This window comes from Coptis chinensis, chromosome 4 (assembly GCF_015680905.1).
Source record: "Coptis chinensis isolate HL-2020 chromosome 4, ASM1568090v1, whole genome shotgun sequence".
NCBI lineage: Eukaryota > Viridiplantae > Streptophyta > Magnoliopsida > Ranunculales > Ranunculaceae > Coptis > Coptis chinensis.
Window position 1 is genome coordinate 29,745,817 of NC_141459.1, and position 26,438 is coordinate 29,772,254.

Sequence of the window (26,438 nt, forward strand, 5' to 3'; positions counted from 1 at the left end):
GAACTCATAAACCGGATGTAACTGTATTGAACCAAGCTTAAGGAATAATTAATGGTTAATCAAAAATTGGATGCAACTACATTGAACTAACCCCATAGAATAATTCACAGGAAATCAAAAATTAGATGCAAATACATTGAACTTACCCAAAAAAATAATTAACGGGAAATCAGAATCTGAATACAAATGCATTGCACTAACCTCTAAGAACAATTAACGGGAATCAGAATCTTGATGCAACTGTATTGAACTAACCTCAAAGAACAATTAACGGAAAATCAGAAACTGGATGCAACTGCATTGAACTAACATCGAAGAATAATTAACAAGAAATAGGAAACTGGGTGTGTGCAACTATATGGAACTAACCTCAGAGAATAATTAACTGAAAATCGAAAACTTGGTGCAATTGCATCGAACTAACCTCAAAGAATTATTAACTAGCTGGAAATCGGAAAGTGGATGCAATTGCATCGAACTAACCTCAAAAAATAATTAACAGAAAATTGGAAACTAGATACAACTGTATTGAACTAACCTCAAAACATAGTTGTATTATATGTAAGGAAAATGTCTCGACAAGTATAGCTTTGCATTTAAAGTGGTGTTTATCATATCTCTCTTTATATGATTGGGAATGCATTGTCATTCAAATAGCTTCAATATGATCTTCTCTTCATTGGGCATTATTACAAATTAAAACTGTAATCAAACTTCTATTATTAAATAACAAAAAGAAGTTGAAGTGTTTTACAAAGGCTGCAAATTCTTTTTTTATGAAGAGTGAGGTTTTCACGTTGCAAGAAATGGATGTGCAACCAATATAATATTCATATCTCATAGCTCTGCCACTTCTATTATTAAATAACAAAAAGAAGTCGAAGTGTTTTACAAAGGGTGTGAATTCTTTTTGGGGTATTTAAACTTTGGTCCTAACAATAGTTAGTTTATTAGGGTTTGGTCCAGAAAAGCTTGAATATTAGGGTTTAGTCCAAGTTTTAGTTGTTGACTGTGATTAATCTGCTTGTATTTTTGAAATGGCAATAATACCCCTCGCGTGCAACATCACGTGAATAAGTAAAGTTGTTGTTGGAATCCCACTCAAATTGACTTTCCACGTGTCACAAATCTAACTAACAAATAAATCAACAGCTAAAACAATAGATCATCCTTTGCAGCACAATTCGAAATTATACAAACAAGAAATCAAACAAACCATTCATTTTTTACATGATTTGAAGAAAAAGCCAGCTCTCAAAGCTAAGTATGGTGTGAAGGATGAGTGGATCTTGCCGTTTGAAGTTCTTCCCATTATCAATATCCCAGAATTTGGGGACAAATATGCTAAAACAGTATGCTTGAATCTGAAAATTGATATGAAAATTGTCGTTTGAGTTTGAATAATGGTACCCGTTTGATCTTCAAGTCTCTGGAAAGGATATAATACAAAACCATCTCACTTTTTACATTACAATCATGTTGCTATTCTAAGCCAACATCACTGGCCACGTGGCTTCCGTTGCAATGGGCACATCAAGCTCAATCCCAAGAAGATGTCCAAGTCGATCTACTGGTAATTTTAGGACCATGCGCCAAGCTATTGAGGAATTTTCTGCTGACGCAACTCGATTCTCCCTTGCTGATGCCGGTGATGGAATGGATGATGCAAACTTTGTCTTTGAAACAGCAAATGCCGCTATCCTACGCCTTACAAAAGAAATAGGGTTATTGATAAACACTCAAAAGTGTAGTTTAAAACCCTTAATAGTATTCTATTTAGGCCAATTATGTTTATAATAAATAAAAGTTAGTAATGTTTACGTGTTTTTATGTATTTCAGGTCTTGAAGTTATTTATGTTCTTAAAGATGTCATTTTGCATAGAAAATGAGTCATGATGACTGCTAGAAGAGTTCTATGTTTAAAGCCCAATAATCAAGAAGAAAAAACCTTTTCAAGCCCAGTCAAAGTCAATTCGGGTAGAAAAAGAACAGAAAAATTAACAGAGGTTCAAATGAGCGTATCTTTGGACTCGAGCCTTGGAATTGGGCCTACTTTATGTCAAAATGACCGGCTCGGAATAAGCTTTCCAATGGACCCAGCCTTGTCCCAATAGGAGTTGTAAAAATAGATGAAAAGAGTACTGAAGTAATTTCCAACAGTTGTGGTCTCTTTAAACTTAACCTAATGGACTTTGGGCACACATTAGAGGTCCAAAGTCCCTTTTTTTGGCCCATGCACGAAAATGTAATCCTAGTCCTCTCCTATATAAAGAGAGTTAAAGCTAAACAAAATTTGGCTACTCCCCTCTTTAGTTTAGTTGTAATTTAGGGTTCTCTCTCTCTCCCATTCTTTAGAATAGTTTAGTTTAGTTTAGGTTTAATTAAATAATTAGGGTTTTATATTTGTAGCCACCATTAAAACCATCAATAAAAGCTTAGTTCTTTTACTTTAATGTCTTATTCTTATTGTTTTAGTTTAATACATCCAATGACACAAGGCTAAAACCTCTATTAGAGGGGGTTTATAAAGCCACGTGAGGATGATTATTAGTAATTAGTTGTTATTGTTTTTGCATTAGAGTTTCAAGGGTTAAGTCTTTTGTTGTGAGTTTCTAGAGATAGAACTCATAACAAAAGGCTAGAGATTAGAAACCCCATCAAAGAGATTTGTGGGAGTGTTAATCTCTCATGCTAGTTAGACGATGACTATAGAGATGTAGGTTGTCTACTAGGGATCAACAAGCGATTCGATAACTAACTAATAGTCAATCGAATTGCGTGGTGGATTACCCCTCTCTATATCTTCCTTCCAATCTTTAAATTTACTGTTTTTGCAATCTTATTTACTGTTTTCACATCACATATTACTCTCTCATTAGTTAAATAGTTTTGTTAGTCTAAATTCATTACAAGTACATCCAAGCAAGAGTGGAGAACATGATTACTCATCTATATCAACATGTTTAGAGAGTATTATTATTGATTGATATGCATGTTTTAATATTGTTTAAATACTATTTTTACACTATCAAAACTTCAGTTATCAAATGGCGCCGCTGCCGGGGATTGATAGAATGAATTTAGCATGTTAAACAACCTGTTTTTACATCTATCAAATCTTAGGTATCAAATGGCGTTGCTTGCCATCTTGCTTTGTTACGTATCACCCGTTTAGATTATACAAACTATTTTCACTATTCACTAACCAAAATATTGTTTTCACTGTTCTCGATTTTTCGAAATATTTCTGCTACTATTTTAGTGCATACGAGTTGAGCAACCAACTCCTTGCACCTCCGTGACCTGAGCCAAAAAAATCCAACCCTCGTTATTTACTTGAGAGCGTGCACACGCAGTTAGTTTGCCCTTACATAGTGTGCCTCTCACATTACACCTTAGGCACGACCCGCGCCTAATTTGACCTACGATAAGTACCCAAAACTGTAATATTAAACCCCATAAAGACATCAATTTGGTTAATTATGTATTTAATAATTATGAAATAATTATATTTTCGTACTTTTACAGGTTTTCGCAGTTAGCGTGAAAATATTGGTTAAACCTGTCTTAAAGCACGGTTACAATATATATATGGATGGAATCTTTCAAATCAGCCATGTGAAGCTAAACAAAGATGGATTAAAGTCGGGGACTCAAACATGACAGAATCGAGTCAAAACGGGACTACGTGAATGGAAGTATCAAAATTCCAAAGCTCATATCTCTTGAACCAGGACTCTGAATTTGGCAAGTGAGCTGCTTAGACGATTAGTGTGACAAACCCTATGCAAAGGCGAGAAGTTGTAAAAATACCAAAAGACCGGCCCGCCACTAGACACAGCACGTAAACCCACTATGCGGGCCCATAAGATTTGATGAGTCATCATGCAAGTCAAGACAAAATGTGCAAATAGTTGGCACAAAGTGGACACCTTGCATGAAATTAATGGATTTAGGTGCTAATAGTGTAAAAAAAATGCAAGGTGTCAATTTGCTTTGGTTTTTAGATAGGATGGAATTTAATGTGGAGATGGTTTCACGTGGGATGGAAAAGAGAATGCTCTCATATGTAGTAAACGGAAAAAGGAGAGCATTCATTCCATGTTTTATGTAATTTCATATTTTTAGCTAAGCTTAGTTTTTGTGTAATAGTGTTAATGGCTACCTTAGTGTCCTCTAAATAAATCTTGTTCTTTGAAGTTTAAATTCAGTTCTTTAAACTCTTCTTCTCCTTTTCTTTCAAAACTTATCATAAAATCAAACATATTGCATATAACTCCAAGGATCATGAGCTAAAACCCTCCCAAGGGGAGGGTTAATGATACTCATGTGAGGATCAGTGTACGTTTCAGGAATCTAGATTCACTACTTAGAACTTAGGGTTTTCTTTGATATCCCGTCACAAAATGATGGAGTCCGACCAAACACTACACCATTTGGGTGATTTACTAACGCACACAATTTTAGCTTTCTAACGTTTTGTAAGCGTTAGTTGCTTGCTAACGGTATCTAAGCGTAAGGCATAATCCTTTTCCGTTTGTAAATATAAAAAAACAATTGAATTATTTTCTCTTATGCCAATAGAGACAGAAGGTAGAGAATCAGATTTTAACTTTTCAGGTAAGCAATGTCTCTTGTTGGATCCATACTAACAAAAGGATGTACAGTTCCATGCTGGTTTTAAGTATTATAGACTATAGAGATATTGACAGTATAAAAACAATCTTCAGGGTCATACCATGGTCGAGGGAAGACCAGAAATATAGGGGCATACCAAGTTCAAGAATGTTAACTATTAAATTTTTATCTCATATTCTAAACCATACATCTCTCTTTTAACAGTCCATTCTCACTCATTCAAGGTCCACACTAGTCCTCTTAGCAAATCCTAAGTCGACTCAACCAGGCAAATGTGGGGTTTGGTAATACTACCCTTGTGGTGGTGTAAAACTATCCAATCTGCAATGGCCGATAGGAAAATTTGGCATAGTTCAAGTTGCATAAGCTCCCAGTCTATTTTCTTAATTTTCTACTTGTTTGAAGTCCACATTTTCTTGATCCTTTTTAAGTCTGTTGGAAGTAGTAGGCAATGGATATCCATGGTGACTTCACACACAAATTAACACGTACTATATCTATCTGTGCATCACTCTAGACCATTCAGTTTTGGATAGCATCTAGCTTATAGCTAGAATCCAAACGTCATATATCAGTAGTGTTCTTGATCAAGAAACAGAGTGCAATCCATTTTAGTTGTATTATTAACTTTTAAAACAGTCTTAAAGACGGGATCACTGCATAAAGGTGCAGAATATATTCTCTTGAATTACCCACATGATTGTATGAATTCTCAGATATTGGTCCTCTCGAAATTAGTGTTTCAGCCAGATTTCACAAATGTTATAAAGGAACACAACATGCTCCAAGAAGAAAGCAATAATACTCCAGAGTTTCAGCCAGAATTCTTAACTGAAGCACCAGATAAGTTTGAAATGGCTTGGTTAGTTTCGTAGGTAGTGAATCTATTCTTCAATCTGACAAGAGGTGCCATTTATACTTCTATAATTAAGGAAGCATTTTTTTTACTGGTTCTATCAAATCGTTAGACTTCTATTAAGAGCATTCTGTGTGCGGAAAATTGTACCCTGAATCGTTGATGGTCAACATTCTTGGAAGCTTCTATTCAGTAAGCGTTAACATGCTTGTTGTATCATGTATCTTAAGAGTTCTACTCAGATATAGCTCTGAATTCCGTGTTTTTAGGAGCTGAAACTTGAGTTTCAGTTGCCTGTAACGGCAAGTTGAAGAGAGTAAATTATTCATCAGTACTTTTTTTGTTCTGGGGGAGAGTTGCTATCATTTAATGTCCACTTTCTATGGGCGACAAACATGGAAGCATGCCAGCCACTTGAGTAGGTAAATGGCCTTCTATGATGTTGGCATATGTAGTTAGAGACTTTAAGAATGCGAGAAGTCAGAGTAGAAAGTAGCAGTCGAAGAAGACTCTTATTCTTGTTAAACTCAAGTTTAAGACCTTTTTACTCTAACAATATGTATGGAACAATCAACAATGTGTATTCTCCTATTCATGTATTATTCCAGAGGAGAAAGAAGTCATCTTCATGGGTAATAGCTATTATAACACATAAAAACTCAACATGCACGTGTATCTATTATGGAAGGAAGGGAGAGCAAGGTAGACATGCTTCTATTGCTTAAATTAGAGACATATGTTGTTGTTGATTGGGTAGCAATCAAAAGGTGGGCCGGTGAAAGCTTTTTAAGCAAGGATTGCATTTATAGAGTGACTCCTGCTGGGAAACTAGTGTCGTGACTATAGTGAATCTAGCTTGTCTGAACTAGAGGGTATACAATCACATCTCATCGCAAAAAACAAATATATACATAAAAAAAAATACCTGAAATAGAGACTGCCGGAATCCTTCGAACTAGGTTAGTTAGTCACCTTCAACAAAAACAAATGTGAAGAAGAAGATGTTATAAGAAGCAAGTGAAGAAGACATGGTTAAAATCGGCAAAAAAAAAGTTCCTATTTTTATGAGAATGGTTACCTCGAGTGATTGAATAGTGAGGACGATGACGAGTTGATGTGAAGAAGACGAGTTGAGTTGTAGTTTTATAGGCACGTAACAACCCCCCACAACTAACTTTGCGAGAATTCTCCAAAATCTAATTTCAGGCTGTGAGAATGGTAAAACCCACCAATTTCAAGTTACAGTGGGTTTTCTCACTATTGCCAAACGTACCCTCACTTTCTGTTGGAAACAAATAAAAGAAATACTAAAAAAAAGAAATGAAACCACATAAAACTTAAAATTCATCGATCTCAAACTCTCGTCAGTTTCAGAGAGGATAGATCTCAAATCATCAACTCTTCAGTCTTCAACAAAAGGTTTTTTCTACTTTCTTACCTTCACTATATTCTTGTTCATTTGGTTATGGGAAATGGAGAAATCTCAGGTTCTAGGTATGATCTTATTTAAATTCTCTCTTCCTTTTCATACTTATGGTTTGAGAGGATACGTCGGCGAGAGAATTAGTGTTTACAATCAGAATTTTCGATCTTCTCTCTCTAATAATTTTCAAATTTTAATTTTTGAGTTAGGGGTTTGTGATGTTACTAATTTTTTGGTTGAATTGATTTTAATTTTTCTTTCAGATCTCATTTTCATCTCTTAATTGGACAAAACACGTACCAAAGTGGTTTAATTTATATTTACTTTGTTTGGTGCAGTGTTGGTTATATTTTGATTGATTTTGTTTTTTATTTTTGAATTTGAATGTAATTTCTGAATTTGTTATCTTCTTTATAATTACAATCATTTTTCTGCCATTACAGCCTGTTTTTGCATTATTCTCAAATATAACAGTCCTTTGAATTGTCCATTCCCAAATTTGCATTTACATAAAGCTGTTTGCACATCTTCATACCTTGCAAGCATATCCCTCTGCTTTGCGTGAAACAGTGAGTCCAGTTTCCGATGGTTAAGCTAATTTATTTGTTAGTATATCAATTAGTGGTCGTCTCATACCTTGAAATTTGATGAACAGGTTGTTCAAGTACCTAATGTCAGCTGGGAGGATATTGGGGGGACTTATCAATGTAAAAAGGGAACTTCAAGAGGTAACTTGAAACATAGTTGGTTTTGTTCTGTGTACTTATTCTATTTTTCTCTTCTCACTCTCTTTTTGATGCTTGCATGTCCTCCATCCATGTAGACTATGCAATATCCGATGGAGCATCCTGAGAAGTTTGAAAATTTTGGTATGATATGTCTCCTTCAAAAGGAGTTCTTTTCTATGGACCCCCTGGATGTGCTAAAACTCTACTGGCCAAAGCGATTGCAAATGAATGTCAAGCAAACTTCATCACTGTCAAGGGTCCTGAGCTGCTCACAATGTGGTTTGGAGAGAGTGAGGCTAATGTTTGAGAATTTTTTGACAAGGCTCGGGGATCCACACCGTGTCCTTTTCTTCGACGAACTAGATTCCATTGCTACTCAGGTTATTCTGACTTCCTCTTCTATAAAGCATAGACTTGCTTTTATTTTTTCTCTTGATGTATATGATACCTCATCCTTAAAATTTTCATATCATCAATATAATGTGTAGACACCCCATTTTTGCACCTCAAGCATAATTCATTCACGATTTTGCCTTGAATTAAATTTGATCATATAAGATGATTTGCTTTCTAGAGTCTTCTTTTCTATATCAAACTTCTTTCTATTCATCTTCTTTTAGCGTCTTTAGACTCTCCTCATCATGTTCTAGCTATGGCTGAAGTTTCGTTGCTTTCTGAGTTTTGAGATGAAAATGACCAAAATGCCCCTGTAACCCTTTGGAGCCCAAATCTCGTTTTTCTCACTCTTTCTTTGGATGAGATTATTTCATATTTGAATTCCCCTTGAAAAATCCTTCGAAATGAGTACAAGCTTGCCTAGGTTACTTTTGGATTTCGAAAACCCTAATCTTGCCTCTATCCCGCTTTCAAATTTATGCGCCTTTGTTGAGTGCAACGTTTTTTTGGAGTAAGATTTCGACCCAAGGATATTTTTAAGAGTTCATGGACCTTCCTAATGGATTAATTAACAATTTTTGTGAAGAAGTGTTTGCCTAATTTTGACCTGGTCAAAGGGAATTTGCAGTGTTCATAAAATGGTCAAGATGGGCCTTTTTGGTTGGATTTGGACATATGCTCATGGGCTGTGGATCCAGCTCGAGTTGGACCTTTTCATTAGGGTTTCTAGCCCATTTTCAAGCCTCCAAAAACCTATAGAACCTTCCTTAATTGTTTGATTTGATTTGATCCCTAAAATTAAGAATATTCTAGAGAATATGCCATTTTGGAGCCAAGTTTGGAAACCCTGGATTATGGGCTCATTAAGGACGTGTAGGGCTTGATTTTTTGCCCTAATCCATCTAAAATATCCAAAGATCAAGGGCCAAGATCGCACCCCTTATCCCACCTCTTGAATCAAGGGCCAGATTTAGGAGGTGCATCCAGAAAGAGATCAAGCCATTGGATTTTTCTTTATCAATACTCAGCCATTGGATCAAACTCATTACCATATTGAAATCCATCCCAAAAAGCTATAAATATGGGTCTCATTCACCCATAAAAAAATAATCTAGAGCAAGCTAGAGCTAGGAATTCGGAGTTAATAATCTGGACCTAGTTATTCAGAGCTAATAGCCTTATTTTCTTCAGTGTTCTTCATTTTTTCTTTCTAGTTCTTCATTTTAGCCTTCTTTTTCTTCTTGTCGATCTTGAGTAGAAACTTCTTTCACCAAAAGTTGTTTTTTTTCCTCAAATCACCTGTTTCAATCCAAAAATCACAATTGTCAATGCAAGATCAAGTTTATCATCAATCAATCAATCAATCTACAATCAAGTATGAGGCAATATTCCAAATCAGGTGACATCTTTCCTTTTCCTTTTATTTCCTTTAGCATTGCATATTAGGTTATCTTTTTTTTAGTTTTATTATAGCATATAGTTATTAGTTTTAATCCAACTTGGTAGATTAATTTTTCAAGCTTTCTTCGTTTGCCTATCTTAACACGTTACACCTCAATAGAAGTAAAATTTTTTTTACCAGCGATTGTGGGTGCCTAACACCTTCCCACATCATACCTTGACTCCGAACCCAATAATCATCTAGTTTGAGGGTTAGTCCTTCACATAGGTTTTACTCAACTTTTCCTTAATAAAGTTAGTGGCTTACTCTAAAAGCAATTGCATAGACTTAGGTACACATTTTTTGTGCTTACAGTTTTTGGCGACTCACTTTGGGGATATCCCTAGAGAGTCGGACTTACATTTTCTTTGAGGTGTTTCAGGTTAAGATAGGAAAGAAGAAGGCTTATCCAGAAGCTAGTTGGAATAGAAGACCGGGGTTAAGGTTATCTCGTGCAACCATTAACTCGGCTGATTCAAATGGAGAATCTACCAGACGGTTCTTCTCAAGAGTTATCGCTGCCATCTATATCTTCATCACAGATGTATGTGCCACAAGGAAGTTCTCCACCATCACCGCCAGCTGAGGGACAAATTTTATCAGCGAAAATTCGAAGTCCACATACAAGTAATTCTGGTGAATCGTCAATCCCTACCAGTCAAGAGGAATTGATGGAGAAGGCGATGGAAAAGATGTTTCTCAAGATGATGTCAAAGTTTGCAATAACTCCAAGTCTGGGTCAACCACAACAACCAGGTATCACACTACCTCCCATGGTTAGTCCTAACCCTACCATTCTACCAACCTTATTACCCACTCCGTATGCGACACATAGATCAACCCAATTGCATGTTCCTATGTCAACCCATACTCCGTCCCAATTTTTTCCTCAGGATAACACAACCTACATGCCTCAACCATCCACTCATCAAACTTTTCAAAGCCCAAACCAAATTCCAGCTACAACCATGATGTCCAACCCATTTATGTTACCAACCCCAACCTATTTTCCACAAACTCCACAACCACTGTTCTACACGAACCCACAATACCAAGCGCAAAACCCAATCCAACCACCAGTTGACCCCGTAATGGAGGAGATCAAGAAATTGAAAGAAGCAATGACCAAGATGAAAGGTGAACACCTGGACCTTGATAATCTGTGTCCATATCCACAGATCAGAGTACCACATGGATTCGAATTTCCAAAAATGGAGCGATATGAGGGAACCGGTTGTCCAAAGGCCCACATTCGTATGTATGCAAGTTATCTACAACCGATGGGAATCGGGCCAGAACTAATGGTTCAACTATTCCAGAGGAGTCTTAAGGGTGCAGCCCTTACTTGGTGGATGAATACTGAAATGCAAAAAATCAAGACTTGGCCTGAACTGGTAAACGCTTTCAGAGCTCTCACTTCGCATAAACACCGATATCCAAATGGGCGAAGGCAACTTGAAGCTTTGAAGCAAGGTCCGAATGAAAGTTTTACAGAGTACATTACAAGATGGAGGACAAAAGCGGCCCAAATCATTGATAGGCCCATGGAACAGGAGCAAATTAGGATGGTTATGAAGAGTTTGAACCAAGAGTATGCGACCAGGCTAAGTGCTAGTTATCATCCGACATATCAAGCCTTAGTTGCCGCTGGATCACAAATAGAAGATGGGTTATCATCTGGCAATATTTCCCCCATCAGCTCAATGTCTACAGGATCTAACCCGCAGAAGAAGAAGTCTCCCACTGTAACGGTGAACAACAAAGAAGCCAATGTGGTTGTTGCACAAGGTCAACCTCAGCCACATACGCAAATTCAATCAGAAGTGACAGCTCATCCTTTTTCCCATCAAATCAGTTTCCTTCCAAGACAGCAAGACAGGGGTTTTCCCAGGCAACAGAGACAGTTCACAGAATTGGGCTTCCCATTACAAGTTATATTGAAGGCTTTAGTCCAACAGGGCTTGATTACGTTAATGCAGCCGAGGCCTCCTCCAAATCTGGTGCCATTCTGGTATGACGCTTCAAAACATTGTGACTTCCATCAGGCTCCAGGTCACACGACAGAGAGGTGCATGCTCCTTAAACATCTTATCCAAAACTTAATTGATAAGGGTAAGATAGATGCGTCCAGCCTCGGCATTCCCAATATATCGACAAATCCATTACCAATGCATAATGGGAGAGTTAATAATTTGGAAGCTGTCAAGAAAGATCCGGCATCATTCATCATTCCGATTAGACAGACATCCAATGTTAACACCACAAGGCCAGTTAATCTTCAAGATGCAGTTAGAAAATGCATGGAGCAAACAAAGCCTAGAGGTATCCAACTAAATGAGGTGGTAGCACCATTTCTTCATACTCCACAGATTCAAAAGCCGTTCAAGTTGACTAGAGAGCACCTGGAATCCTTTATGATGCAGAGGCCCATTACAACATGGGTAGATCCTTTGAATACATCTCAATCTACGGCATCACAAGTGGGGTCAGAACCTCAAGGACCCGTGATTCGCCAGAATCCAACTTAGCAGCAGGTGATCCAAACTCCGATCACAATCCCAAAGGTCCAGTTCGTGCCAGCCAAGAGTCACGATACCGAGGAGGTTCTAGGGAAGAAATTAATTGAGCCCGAGAAAAGTACAGATGACTCGACAATCTCACTACATCAGTTGAAGCAATTAGAACCTAGTTTGGCAGAGGAATGTGTTGAGACTCATGGTTTGACAAGAGGAGGAAGGATATACAAGCCACCACACTTACAGAAGGATCAGGTCTTGGCCCAACAGCCTGACCCGCCCACGGCTACTGAACCAGAAAAGCAAGAGGGTAATGAAGTAATTCAACAATTGCAGAAAACCAAGTCCAATATTTCCATATGGGGCTTACTCATGGCGTCACCCCAACATAGGCAAGCAGTTCTTCAAACCTTGAACCAAGCTCATGTTCCAACTTCCATCCAGCCGAACGATTTGGCGCGTACCATCGCTTCCCTCAGGAAGACAAACTCCATAACATTTTCTGATGATGATCTGACCCCAGATGGTATAACCCACACGAAAGCATTGACTATTACGGTGCATTGCAACAACCATAAGGTACCATTTGTACTGATTGACAATGGATCCGGTTTGAATATCTGCCCAGTCAATTCTGCGAAAGCCATTGGAATCATGCCAGAAGACTTCACTTTCACTAAGGATACAGCCAGAGCAGTTCATGGGTTTGATAATCAAAGAAGAGAAGTCCTTGGCGAGTTTACAACCGACGTCCAAATAGGTCCAGTCACGTTCAAAGTCACATTCTTGGCTATGGACATCGAGGCTAATTACAATTTCCTTTTGGGCAGACCATGGCTACACCAGGCCGGTGCAATTCCCTCTACACTTCACAGAAAGCTTAAGTTCTTATGGCAAGGGAAGATTATCTGCATCACTGGTGATTCGGATGATCTGGATTCTTCAGAAGAGCATAAGGTAATACCAATGATTGAAGGAAAGTGTAACTACACTGAAGAACCATTAGGGATTGTGGAGTTTAGAGCACCCGACAAGGAGAAGCTCCCTACCCTGTTTTGCAATGGAAATCCCAAGACGACTCAGTTGTTCCGTGAGCAGAACTATTTTCCAGGACTTGGATTAGGAAAAAACCAAAACGGCATTTTAGAACCGCTGCAGATTCCTAGTCAAGATGATCGAAAAGGACTAGGCTATACTGAGGAGGTTGTGGAAGGACTGGCAGAATTGTTTATCAATTCTAATGCCACGGTGAATTATCTCAGATTGGCTCTACCTGATCTAGGGGCAGAGATTGAGGCTATTATTGATTCCAATATATTTTGGGGCGAAGATGACGACCCAGATCCAAACTCGGTTACTATTTGAGCGGATGTTAATTCCTATTCAGGATATCGCCAACTTAGGTTGGATCATGAGGCTAGACAGTTTAATTGGATAAATGAGGTTGGATCGACATCCTCCTCGTCAGGTATGGACTATACTCCATCTTTTACTTTGGCCGGTTCCCCCGGGTTAGATACTGACCCAGGAGACGAGACTGTCACTCCTTATCATGTCCAGTTGGACCCTCAGACCATACTTGATTTGGATGATTTGTTGAATATGGAATCTATTATTGACCCAGCTCCAGTGGATGTTAAGAACACGCCACTTTCTGACTCCCAGATGCAATATGAAATTTGAGAAAGGTTTCTAGATACTTTAGACTCTGATGAGGATCCATTCCTTGACGGACATTATGATGATTGGGGAACTCAAATATGCATGACCGATCCGGTCCCCAACTAACATAATCCTCTCTTTGAGCTTTCGGATGAGTCCGATATGGCCCCAAAAAAAAAAGCCCGTGAGACTTTCTGTTTCAACCCATGTATATAACAATATTTCAAAAATCCAAAAAAATTCAAATATTTCAAAAATCCAAAAAAATTCATATATTTCAAAAATCCAAAAAAATCAAAAAAGTTTTAAAACTCCCGCAGATATGATTTACCCACTTGCCTTAGGGCAAGATGATTGGATGACTTGTGCAGGTTATGACCTTCTTTCCCCCGACGATGAAGAAGAAATGGACAATGAAGTTGCTGAGTCCGTTCTTCCTCACGAACATTATGAAGACCGATCGACGCCAGTCATCGAGGAAACAGAGACAATTAATCTTAGCACCACAGAAGAACCACGCGATGTGCACCAATAATATGGCAGAGTATGAGGCTTGTATTGCTGGACTTCGAGCTGCACTACAGCTCCAGATAAAGGAGATTGATGTTTTTGGAGACTCCTTGCTAATTATCAGCCAGATCACGGAAGAATGGAAAGTTAAGCATGCCAACCTCCTTCCTTATCACAAGTGCTTGAGAGAACTGGCTGGCGAGTTTGACCGTATTACTTTCACTCACCTTCGGCGGAAAGGCAATAGCTTTGCCGATGCTTTGGCTACTTTAGCCTCTATGCTCAAGATTCCGGAAGGTGAAACGTTTAGGCCAATCGAGATTATATCTCAAAGTGAGCCAGCTTATTGCTTTGCTATTGATATAGCGGCTGAGTCCTCTGATGGAGAGCCGTGGTACCACGACATTCGTGAGTATCTTCAGCATCAACGACTCCCTAATGGTCTGACTAAAAGAGAACGACGATCACTTCGGCTTTTAGCTTGCCAGTTTATCATATGTGGAGATGTTCTATACAAGAGGTCGCATACGATGGGATTTTACTCAGATGCTTGAATGAGAATGAAGCTCGGACAGTTATGACTGAAATACATGAAGGAATTTGTGGCCCTCACATGAGTGGGCACATGTTGGCTAAGAAGATCATGAGACTGGGATACTACTGGACAACTATGGAGACAGATTGTTGCAAATACGTTAGGAAGTGTCATAAGTGTCAGATTCACGGGAATTTGATGCGCGCACCGCCTGCCGAGTTAAACCCATTTTCCGCGCCTTGGCCCTTCTCTGTTTGGGGGCTCGATGTCATTGGCAAGTTAAATCCTTCAGCATCCAATGGACACGGCTTTGTCCTTGTTGCCATTGATTACTTCACTAAATGGGTCGAAGCTATATCTTTAAGTAGTGTTACGGCATTGAATGTGGCGAAGTTCTTTCGCACCAACATTATTTGCCGGTATGGGGTACCACATGAGGTTATCACTGATAATGGTACATGCTTCAAGGGGAAGGAGTTTAATGATATCTTCGCAGCCAGTTCAAAATTCAAATGACATTTGTCTTCACCCTACGGACCTCGGACTAATGGGGCGGTTGAAGCGGCAAACAAGACACTTGTCGATTTGTAGAAGGTGGTCGAGACATACAAAGACTGGCATGAGAAGTTACCATATGCACTATGGGCTTATCGAACTTCAGTTCGTACAGCCACAGGGTCTACTCCCTATGCGCTAGTCTATGGAATGGAGGCTGTTTTACCAGCCGAAGTAGAAATGCCTACTCTACGCGTTTTGCAGGAGGGTGCCCATTCAGAGGAGGAATGGATCCAAGCCAGAGTGGAGTCTTTGAACCTAATCACAGAAAAGCGACTTAAAGCTACAGTTCATGCACGAGCTTACCAGCAAAGAATCGCCCGAGCATTTAATAAGAAAGTTCGTCCGAGGGATTTGAAGGAAGGGTATTTGGTTCTGATAGAAATTAGGCCTAAACATCTGCCAGACCCACGAGGGAAGTTCAGACCTAATTGGGAGGGGCCCTTCATTATTAAGAAGATTCTACTTGGGAAAGTTGTGATCCTCACTGATCTTGACGGTGTTGAGTTCTCCAATCCTACCAATGCCGACCAGTTAAAGAGGTACTTTTCGTGACCCAACCTTGTTTTTTTTTTAGACAAAGAGTATAGTGGAAATCTTAGAGAAATGATGGGACAGGCCATTTTTTTCCTGATATATTAGCCTAACAAGCCCACCCAATGTCGTATGTTTCCTCTAGAAGCCATTTTGAGCCTTGGCCTCTTCTTTCATCCCCACGATTCGACCTATGTCCTTTAGGAAACCAGATTTACCCTTAGCCTACCCATAGATACCCCAATCCCATTTTATAGAACTTGTCATGATTAGGAAAATCATGTTCATCATCAATTATTGATCGTTAAGTATCTACTATGGTCCCAATCTACAATATGCTATGATTACCCCAATGGTTACCCCCAAGAGAAGCTGGAAAAAAAAAAAAAAAAATCCATGCAAGGGGCAGAAAAAAATCCATGCAAGGGGCAGTACAAATCAATTCAAAGGGCGGTTCATATGAAGTTTAGGATACTTTATCATTTTCTTTTCATGGCAAGTTCTACCCTAAAAAAAAAAAAAAAAAAAATCTTTATTCTCTTGACCCACTACCTAAGCCTACATTATAGTCTCATAAAAGTCCGCTCTTGATCTTTAGATCCACTATGTCTCCTAGTTGAGAAATGTTCAAGGTAAAAAAAAAAAAAAGGGTTGGCATTGGAGGATACACCAATACAGTGTGATCCATTCAGAGGTTATCAAGGCCAGAAGGAATGTTTTCGGAAGTGTCTCTAAGAAGTTGTCCTATGCTTACTTTATGATCATTTTAAGTGTTTGGAAAGGATTTATGGTTGGTTTTCAGCATATAGTGGAGATCATGCAATCAGATAGGGAAAAGGGTGGTGTGTGCTTATTTTTTTTGTGGTGCTAAGATTAATCGTACTCCTATCCTGAGGTCGTTCTCGTGAGGATCTTCTTGTCGGTAACTCATTCCCACACCTTCACTTATTATTCAATCATTTGTAGTATTTCTTGTTCTGTGGATAAAAAATGTTTTGTTTTACATTGTTTTCAAAAAAAAAAAAAAAAAAAAATTTTTGTTTTTTTTGAAAACTTGGTTTGCTTTGGATGGCTTATGATGAAAAATCTAGGATTTCGAGCACGTAGAAAATTCTGAAACCAATATTCCTAACTAAACCATGTACTTGTTTTACTAACATAGCATGCATACACCACAATTTTTCTAACTGTTCACGCTAACATAGTTGTATTGTTTTCATGCATATATATTGTATATTTCACTCTATTGTAATGTGTAGAGAGAAATAAATTGTCTAACCTTGGTCAAACACTGCTGGAGAAGATAAGAGATGTGCTGGAGATGAAAGATGGATGCTGGGGATGGTGATATTCAAGTTCAATCAATCAATCAATCAATTACGTTCAAGTACTCGGATTGGAAAAGACTGTCACTATGAGTTCAGGCTGATCCATCCGTGAGGCTGTCAGTAAAAACTGACATTATTCTCGCGAACAATTTTAATGTTGCACAAATGGAGTTACCGAAATGATATTAATGATCAAGTGGTTACCAATAGTGCGGTCCGTCCGATGCTTCCGCTAGCATTGATATTTTGTCTTGTGGTATAAGTCCGTCCGATGCTTCCACAGATAATCTAGTCACCATGTTGCGTGGTATAAGTCCGTTCGATGCATCCACCAACATTCAATCATTTTTAAGCCCTCACAAACAACTTGAAAAAAAAATTGAGGATTTCAAATATCCAGGGAAATGCCCTCTTTCAAAAATATTTTTCAAATGAATTTTCAAAAATTACATGAGATCTTTTGGCTGGAGCTTGACAAAAATGGTTTGTCTCCATGGCTTTTCCGTTCAGTTGCAAGCAACCTCCGCCAAAGAGGGGCAACTGTAGACACCCCATTTTTGCACCTCAGGCATAATTCATTCACGATTTTGCCTTGAATTAAATTTGATCATATAAGATGATTTGCTTTCTAGAGTCTTCTTTTTTTATATCAAACTTTTTTCTATTCATCTTCTTTTAGCGTCTTTAGACTCTCCTCATCATGTTCTAGCTATGGCTGAAGTTTCGTTGCTTTCTGAGTTTTGAGATGAAAATGACCAAAATGCCCCTGTAACCCTTTGGAGCCCAAATCTCGTTTTTTCCACTCTTTCTTTGGATGAGATTATTTCATATTTGAATTCCCCTTGAAAAATCCTTCGAAATGAGTACAAGCTTGCCTAGGTTACTTTTGGATTTCGGAAACCCTAATCTTGCCCTATCCCGCTTTACTTGAGTATGCGACTTTGTTGAGTGCAACATTTTTGGAGTAAGATTTCGACCCAAGGATATTTTTAAGAGTTCATGGACCTTCCTAATGGATTAATTAACAATTTTTGTGAAGAAGAGTTTGCCTAATTTTGACCTGGTCAAAGGGAATTTGCAGTGTTCATAAAATGGTCAAGATGGGCCTTTTTGTTGGATTTGGACATATGCTCATGGGCTGTGGATCCAGCTCGAGTTGGACCTTTTCATTAGGGTTTCTAGACCATTTTCAAGCCTCCAAAAACCTAGAGAACCTTCCTTAATTATTTGATTTGATTTGATCCCTAAAATCAAGAATATTCTAGAGAATATGCCATTTTGGAGCCAAGTTTGGAAACCCTGGATTATGGGCTCATTAAGGACGTGTAGGGTTTGATTTTTTGCCCTAATCCATCTGAAATATCCAAGGATCAAGGGCCAAGATCGCACCCCTTATCCCACCTCTTGAATCAAGGGCCAGATTTAGGAGGTGCAACCAGAAAGAGATCAAGCCATTGGATTTTTCTTCATCAATACTCAGCCATTGGATCAAACTCATTACCATATTGAAATCCATCCCAAAAAGCTATAAATATGGGTCTCATTCACCCATAAAAAAATAATCTAGAGCAAGCTAGAGCTAGGAATTCGGAGTTAATAATCTGGACCTAGTTATTCGTGAGCTAATAGCCTTCTTTTCTTCAGTGTTCTTCATTTTTTTTTTTCTAGTTCTTCATTTTAGCCTTCTTTTTCTTCTTGTCGATCTTGAGTAGAAACTTCTTTTCACCAAAAGTTGTTTTTTTCCTCAAATCACCTGTTTCAATCCAAAAATCACAATTGTCAATGCAAGATCAAGTTTATCATCAATCAATCAATCAATCTACAATCAAGTATGAGGCAATATTCCAAATCAGGTGACATCTTTCCTTTTCCTTTTATTTCCTTTAGCATTGCATATTAGGTTATCTTTTTTTTAGTTTTATTATAGCATATAGTTATTAGTTTTTAATCCAACTTGGTAGATTAATTTTTCAAGCTTTCTTCGTTTGCCTATCTTAACACGTTACACCTCAATAGAAGTAAGGCTGGTTTTTACCAGGCGATTGTGGTGCCCTAACACCTTCCCACATTGTACCTTGACTCCCGAACCCAATAATCATCTAGTTTCGAGGGTTAGTCCTTCACATAGGTTTTACTCAACTTTTCCTTAATAAAGTTAGTGGCGACTCTAAAAGCAATTGCATAGACTTAGGTACATATTTTTGTGCTTACATAATGCATATACTTTTACCGATGAAAAAAAAAGAAAAAGAAGAAAGGACCTTACCGCATCAGATACTTCTAGTAGTGAGAGGTGTAGGAGAAGAAAGTGGTCAAATCAGGAAAAAGGAAATCGCGCAGCAGGAAGTATGGATGTGAACGGGTGGAAGCTGAGGATTGTTAGGACGGCGATATTTGGGTTTTGATGGTAGTGGAGAGGGATGACAAAAGGGTAGATTGTTTTCGCTGGGACCTGTCACCTGTGGCTGTATTGGGTTGTGAGAGTTGACAGTTATTTGGCTTAATCACTTTGGGATTCATTTTGCCTTTTTTGCTCTTTTTTGGGACTTTTGTAGGGTATGTTAGGGGTTTAGGGTCTTTTGTAATTAGTTTCAGGCTAAAGTGTTGATCTAATTTTTTATATTTATTTTTACCTATGAAAAGGAAAACAAAATGCATCCCTCATCTCCTTGTAACTTATGTACATAGCACACACAACAAGCATACTAGAACCAACCAGGAGAGGCTGCTGCATACTGAAGTCAATTGTTCATCTGTTTACATAATTGAATCTAATATTTCATTCTCCATTCAGGGAATATAAAAATCTAGATTGTCTTACTTGAATCTTCAGTATACATTGGGTTTCTCTAATTTCATTTTTATTGCTTTTGCTGAACTTCATATCTGATCCACTTTGGTTAGCAATAATATGTAAATCGGAAAGCTTTTAGGGTCATAATTTCTCCAACGATACTTTGAGCAGGGCTAGAGATACATAATAAGAGCTAAAATATTGTGTGATACTTCTAGGCCTTTGACCATTGTATGTTAACTGTTAACAGATGGGTTTGAAGCCGATAGAACTTGCTGCACAGAACGGGTATCATCAAGATGTTGAATATCTTTTTCCTATTACCTTGTGTATTCCAACTTGTTCAGACTGGAGTATCACAGGATTAATGGAGTATGTACATTCTGAACAAGCTAAGAAACTGGTATATTTTTCTTTCTTACTTTTCTCTTTTCTCTCTTCCACAAACTATCGACTCCAGATCACGTCGTTCAGACTCTTCCCTGTTTCTCATATCATAGTTTACTAGTTTCTTCATTTAGCCATCTTCGTTTGCACAGTGCAATTAGGCCTTCATTTTGCAATTCACTTAGGCTTCAATTTATATGTTAATGCATTTGTTAGAGTTCTGAGAGACATTCACCAATGACATCTGTTTATTTGTCTTGTAGTTCATATTCATTTGTGTCAATGTATAGGGGAAATTTTGTTTTGAAAACCTTGAACATTTGAAACAGATAAAGCTTAAGGGTAAGGAGGTGCTTTTGAAGGCAAAATCTAAAGGAGAAGATGCACTAAAGAGAAAAGTCTATCTTGAGGCATTGTATCATTACAATGAGGTAAGAGTTATTATATGCCTCATTACTTGAAAGCTCTGCTATGGCCTGATGCTAGTTTACTCTAGATAATATTAAATTGTGACTGCCTAATTTATATAGTTATTTGACTTATTTCAGTAAGTATTGGGTTGAATGTTGTCCGATTCCTCTTCGTTAATATTGAATATTGTCCGTTGCCTTTTTGTTAATAGTGATATACGCCCGTATAATGTTATTATTAATCATTTGGCAGCTAGTATGGGTTATTTCACCATCTTATATGTGAACCCATAAACAGATTATACCTTAAAGTGAGAATCTGTCCATCTGAAAACGATGGGGTGCTTCGCATGGCTGAATGAATTTTGAATGTAGTAATTTCTTAAGTTGCCTTCATTCTTCTGGTTGGCAGCTTGGCTCTTGGTTCCAACTCAATTGTATGATCTACCTCCTCTTAGGTGGTTGTCTACGGTAGCTCGGGCGGCATCTCTTCCTCAGCCTGCTTGAGAACTTCCTTAATCTCTTTAGGCACAATACCTATATCATTGGCTGCTTGCTCATCAATCATCGGTGCAGAGTAGGTTCACCTCTATTCAACCCCTATCCTAATTGTGGGTCTTTAGAGTCTGAGTAGATGGATTTGTCTCTTCATTGCTGAGACAAAGCAAGGAGATCACTTTTCACTCGGAAATAGTTTGTCAACTACTGAATTTTTTTAACATGCACTGGAAAAAGTACCATGTCAATCCAAGGAGTATCACATACAGTATTGGTCTCTGAGTTGTCTTTCCTTATCATCCTTGTCCTCCACTTACCTTTCTCTGAGTCTCTTTGTTTCATTTAAGGAAAAGTAGTGTGTAGCGCCAGTATCCACTATACATTAGGATTGTTTAAGCTGCATTTAAGAACATGCAACGCCTATCCTGCAAGCAGCCAAGAGTGACTTGCAATCTTAGTTTGAGAAAAGGGTTGTAAACAAAAATAGTAAAAGCCGTTAGAGCAGGATCCGGAGTGTAGGCAATTAGATAAATGTCTCAATCAACAAAAGGGGAGTCAGCTTTGATTCCTGTACTCAATCAGACCAGTGTACATAAGAATCTTTAGGATTTGTATCTTGAGCTTGTGAGTACCTACTAATAAGTTGGCAAGGCCTGAGATGAATGTGAAGGTCTGAACATAACTCATCTTTTTTCTATTTTCTCCTTCATATCGTATGTCTTATACTCTTTTATCCTGTTTATTTTTCTTTGAATAAATATTATTGCCCTTTCTCCTAGGTATAAGATCGAATTCTTCTTTACATTGTTTTTATGATTTTGTTATGTTTTTTTCTAAACAAGGAGGGAGCATGTAGGAGAACTCCTAGCTCTTTAATGTGGGACTAAACCCACTGCACATAATACAATACTACTGACACTAACAATATCACTTAGACTAACACCTCAAGACTCCTACATTTTGCAAGAAAGAACTTAAAATTCGCAATATTCAACATCTCTTGTGATTTATACTTAAGAAATATGACCTTCATGCTCAGAGCTCTACATTAAGGTTTAGTTTTTTGTTCGCAGTGAATGTAATCAAAAGTCCAAACCTTGCGAGTATTGCTTATATAAGAAAATTCATTTCGATGTCAATTTGTGCATGTGATCAAACATAGGCCTTAAAGTTGGACCCCACCGATGTAACTTTTGTTAGGCATGCCGGAAGTATTGAGGATCTCCAGGTACACTCTAACTTGATTAACAAAACTTCTTTGTTTTTTTATGTGGGTGTTTTAATGTGGTAAATCCTCAATTTGAAATCTATTCCGTTTTAAAAGTTGTCTAAATTCCTTCATGCAGTGGCCCTACCAAAGCTAATGTTGTATCTACCCTATGAAACTAACTCGGTTAAAGGTAAAAGTAAAGTTAAATGTAGTTATTTTATATAATTGTGTATATGTTACTTTAGTTGTTTTGTTAGGGGAATAAGGAACTAAAATGCCTCCGAGTGAGGAACTAGCGTTAGCGTTCCGTGTTGGAACGTAGATGGAGAGCAGCAACAAGAGACCTAGCCGTTAATGGAAGGTAAGGTCCTTGTGTGGTTTTCTTTCATTTCCTTCATTTCATGTGTGACAATTGTATGCGGATGTTGGAATATTCACGAGTTTTGTTTTGGAAGATGGGTTCTTACATGTGAGCAGTGTGAAGGTATGGTGTATATATATTCGAAGTGTGGTATCTCTAGTTGGAACTAATAAAGGTGTTTAACACTGATATAAGTGGAAGTGATGTATATGTTGTTTCCATTTTAATTTTGGTATATAATTTCATTCGAAGATTGGTTATTTGACTTAACTGGCATTGGTCGAGATGGTTAAGTAGCTAGTTTACGAATCAATATATATTTAAGTAGTTGGGTTTACGACTGAGGTATGAGGTTTTAATATATGTTATGGAAGTATTTTATTTGATTTTCAGGTTATGACGGGATTTATGTCTATGAAATGTTGAAAATACAGAGAAGACTTTGCCAAAAAATTTATGTCTTTCATCGTCTGACAAGGTTATAGGGTTTTGGGGAGTTACATAAATTTTCATATCTATACTATGCTTCTATTGCTACTAGTCTGCTACCATACTCACTTTTTTGAATTCCGTAGCTTTAGTATAAGGAGCTACTACTTAAGAATATATGATATAACTTTTCTTATTTATACTATAATTACCTTTCAGTTCATTCGTTGCTCGTAAATATAATGTCATCTTGTACGTATGTTAGCATTTACACTTAGCTTGTTTTTCACAATCTTTAGTTAGTTTAGTGGCTCTAGTACTGCTATAATGTAATGTTTATGACTTGGACCTGTTTGAATTTCTGTTTGTGCCATATACCCTGTCTTTAGTGTCATTATTCATTAGACATATGGTACAGCGGACTTGTGCACGTTTGTTGCTTCTTTTTTTGTTTAAGGTTACTGCTAATTCAACTCACAAGCCTTTTACTCTCCTAGATTTTCGTTTACATATATTTTTGCTTATTTATCCCAAGCTTTTGTGTGATCTGATGAGACTATTTAGGATATTGTTCAAAACAGTCAAGCTCAATCAGGTAGATGTTATCTAGCATGGTCTTCCGGTGCTCGTGGCAGAATGCCTTTGTAGCCATCTAAATTCTTCGTTATCTGTGAACTGAAGAGTCTTAGATGTTAAAAGTGTTATTTAGATGGTTATTTGTACTTGCACCATTGTTATGGTATTTTTTGTCTTGTTGCACATTTTAAAAGTTTTCTTTTTTTTGGCCGGTGTGAAATGTACAGACTTGGGATTTCTGAGTAAGTTGGAATTTGAAGCCATAAATGAATATTTTTTGTGTAATCATATTGTGATATTTACCTTGAATACAATGCAGAGAGGACATTTTTATGCACGTCCAACAAGTCTCCTAAGCAATGAAGAAAAACAAGAATTATTTTTTTTACAAATACAATTCCCTTTGTAACGGTTATAAACTATTACGAAGTAATATTTTTTTCGAACATAAATTATTTCCCAACGCCCCTAAACCGTTATAAATTTTGCAAAATCGTAACAAAAACCATTACAAATATTTTTTCAAACGCTTAATAATCGTTAGCAAAATAATTCTTTGTAACGCTTTTAAATTGTTACAAATATTTGTAACTATTACGGATAAAAAGCATTACAAATATTTTTTTTGTAACGGTTTTTGACTGTTAGTAATAGCCTATTATGGTATAGTGAAAAGTATAGCTTGGAGCTTTAGATTAACTCGCGCACGCGACCCATTTCACGCCTGGACTAGTCGCGCGCGCGAGACCTTGAGAATTCAGAATTCTATGTTTGTCCGGCTGGTGGAAAATAAAACTAGGTGTTAGAGTGATATTTCAGAGATGAAATATCATTTTAACTCCACATGCTAGTATGATATACTTAGAGATAAGTATGTTGTGCTAGGGATTCAAGACTTGAGTCTGTTTTTAGGTTTCTTACGAACCAAAAACGGATTAGAGATGTAGTGAATTGATTTCCTAAGAAGATGTAACTAATTCTTGCATGAGTATGTGCATTATTTCCCTATCTTTCTCTCTCTATCTCATTTAATAAAACAACTTGTAATCTCTAGATAATTTGTGTAGTAAGTCATCTTTAGAAAGTAGGAATTTATCTATCAAATCCTTCTCACTAGTTCCCTCTAAAGGATAAATTTCAGTTGTGAAATCATAGACTTCTGTCTTAGGAGTTGGAACAAAATCCTTACTCAAAAATTACCAATGAAAACACATGAGTAAGGAATCATTGAGTTTTAGCACGTGAAGGTAAATTAAGTCTAAATTACTAAAGATACTGAAAAGTGCTAACATCAAATGACACCACTGCCATCTATCCTAAGGACCAAAGGATCTTCCCTTCCAAGTTGGAATTGCTCCAAGGGGAAACCCCCCAATCTCCTACATTTTCTTTATTTCATTTTCTTGCGTTTTTTTCTTCGTTTTTGAATTTTCCCGTGTTTTGGTACTGATCCGAACACTGATTTTTGTTGCACTTACAGGTTCCAAAAGTTAGGACCTGGAGCCTAATCTACACCCTGACATAAGACTTCTGTGAAAATTTTAGCCTACTGCGAACGATTACTTCGGGTGCGTGATACTTGAGTCGCGTCCGCCATCGAAACCTCGTGCGCACTGGTTGATATTCTCCGTTCTTGTTCCTGTTTCAACAGAAGCACCTCCTGGACTTATTCATTCCAGGACCGGGCCTATGTTTCTGCAACTGCAACAACTACTTCACATTCATTTTGGAGTTCGGGTAAACACGGGTTGCAGGAGCGGTCTTTCTCTTTTTCTTTGGTGGACTTGCGAGACGCTAATAGGTTATAATATTAATATACTATTGTATGATTCACATATGTTATCTAATATGTCGTAGTTAATTGATTATTCTTTGCATATTATGTTACAAATATGTATGAATCATGTGCGTATGCCTGTTAACGTATATATACGCGTAAGTGAATTCGTATTGCATCTTAATATTTATATCCATGCCATTGATTCTATTTTGCATGGTTATATTTATTTTTACGTATAAGTAAACATTGATACATGTTGAGTATTTATCTACGTATGAGGACCATGTTTTGTTTAATAATTTGATTTTGTCACGAAAGAAGAGAACATTCCAACGAGGGTTAAAATCTGAGTTGGGTAAGTTGTTTCGAATCCCTTCGGGGTGAAGCTGCTCTCTATAAGACATTCGCAATCTCAATGAGTATTGACGGAATCAAACTATTATGCAGAACACGTATAGTATAAATTCGCCTGTTAGCGTAGATATATATATACATAATATATATTTGCCTCTTAGCCTACATATACGTATTACTGATGTGTATTTGCCTGTGCGTATCGAAGTATTTATTGATTATACAACTTTGCCTATTAGTATTTCTATACGTATGAGTAGAGTATCTTCACATGCTACTATATCTAGTGATGTATGAGTAGGTTGTATTTGCATGATTGTACTTCAATTCTATACGTATGCGTTGTATTTGCATGATTGTACTTTATATGCATAACTTTTAATTAAAAAAAATAAATGTTGTGCCTTTATCCCTTGCATAAATTTTAATTAACTAAAGAAATAAAAAATTAAAAAATCTTATAAATCTTAAACATATTTCAACGGTGTCTAGGAAACTTGAAAGATTGGGGTTACT

General features: G+C 37.4%; 2 protein-coding genes across 2 annotated transcripts; both read left to right on the forward strand.

Annotated features, from left to right (window-relative positions):
• The first annotated feature begins 9,962 nt into the window (after positions 1 to 9,962).
• LOC147503107 (uncharacterized) lies at positions 9,963 to 13,364 on the forward strand. The gene is made up of 3 exons (XM_086604715.1): positions 9,963 to 11,805; positions 11,907 to 12,052; positions 12,153 to 13,364. Exons 1-3 carry the CDS (start codon positions 9,963 to 9,965, stop codon positions 13,362 to 13,364), a joined length of 3,201 nt encoding a protein of 1,066 aa, XP_086460841.1.
• A 2,047-nt stretch (positions 13,365 to 15,411) lies between these two features.
• On the forward strand, positions 15,412 to 15,816 carry LOC147503108 (uncharacterized). The gene has a single exon (XM_086604716.1). It carries the CDS (start codon positions 15,412 to 15,414, stop codon positions 15,814 to 15,816), a length of 405 nt encoding a protein of 134 aa, XP_086460842.1.
• Positions 15,817 to 26,438: the final 10,622 nt, after the last annotated feature.

Bases quoted from the DNA above. Each gene is read 5' to 3' on its own strand.
- LOC147503108 (XM_086604716.1), top strand. From the start codon at position 15,412: ATGGAGGCTGTTTTACCAGCCGAAGTAGAAATGCCTACTCTACGCGTT.
- LOC147503107 (XM_086604715.1), top strand. From the start codon at position 9,963: ATGGAGAATCTACCAGACGGTTCTTCTCAAGAGTTATCGCTGCCATCT. The intron at 11,806-11,906 runs GTATCCAACTAA...TTTATGATGCAG, and splicing joins GGAGCAAACAAAGCCTAGAG to AGGCCCATTACAACATGGGT. The intron at 12,053-12,152 runs GTTCGTGCCAGC...TCACTACATCAG, and splicing joins ATCACAATCCCAAAGGTCCA to TTGAAGCAATTAGAACCTAG.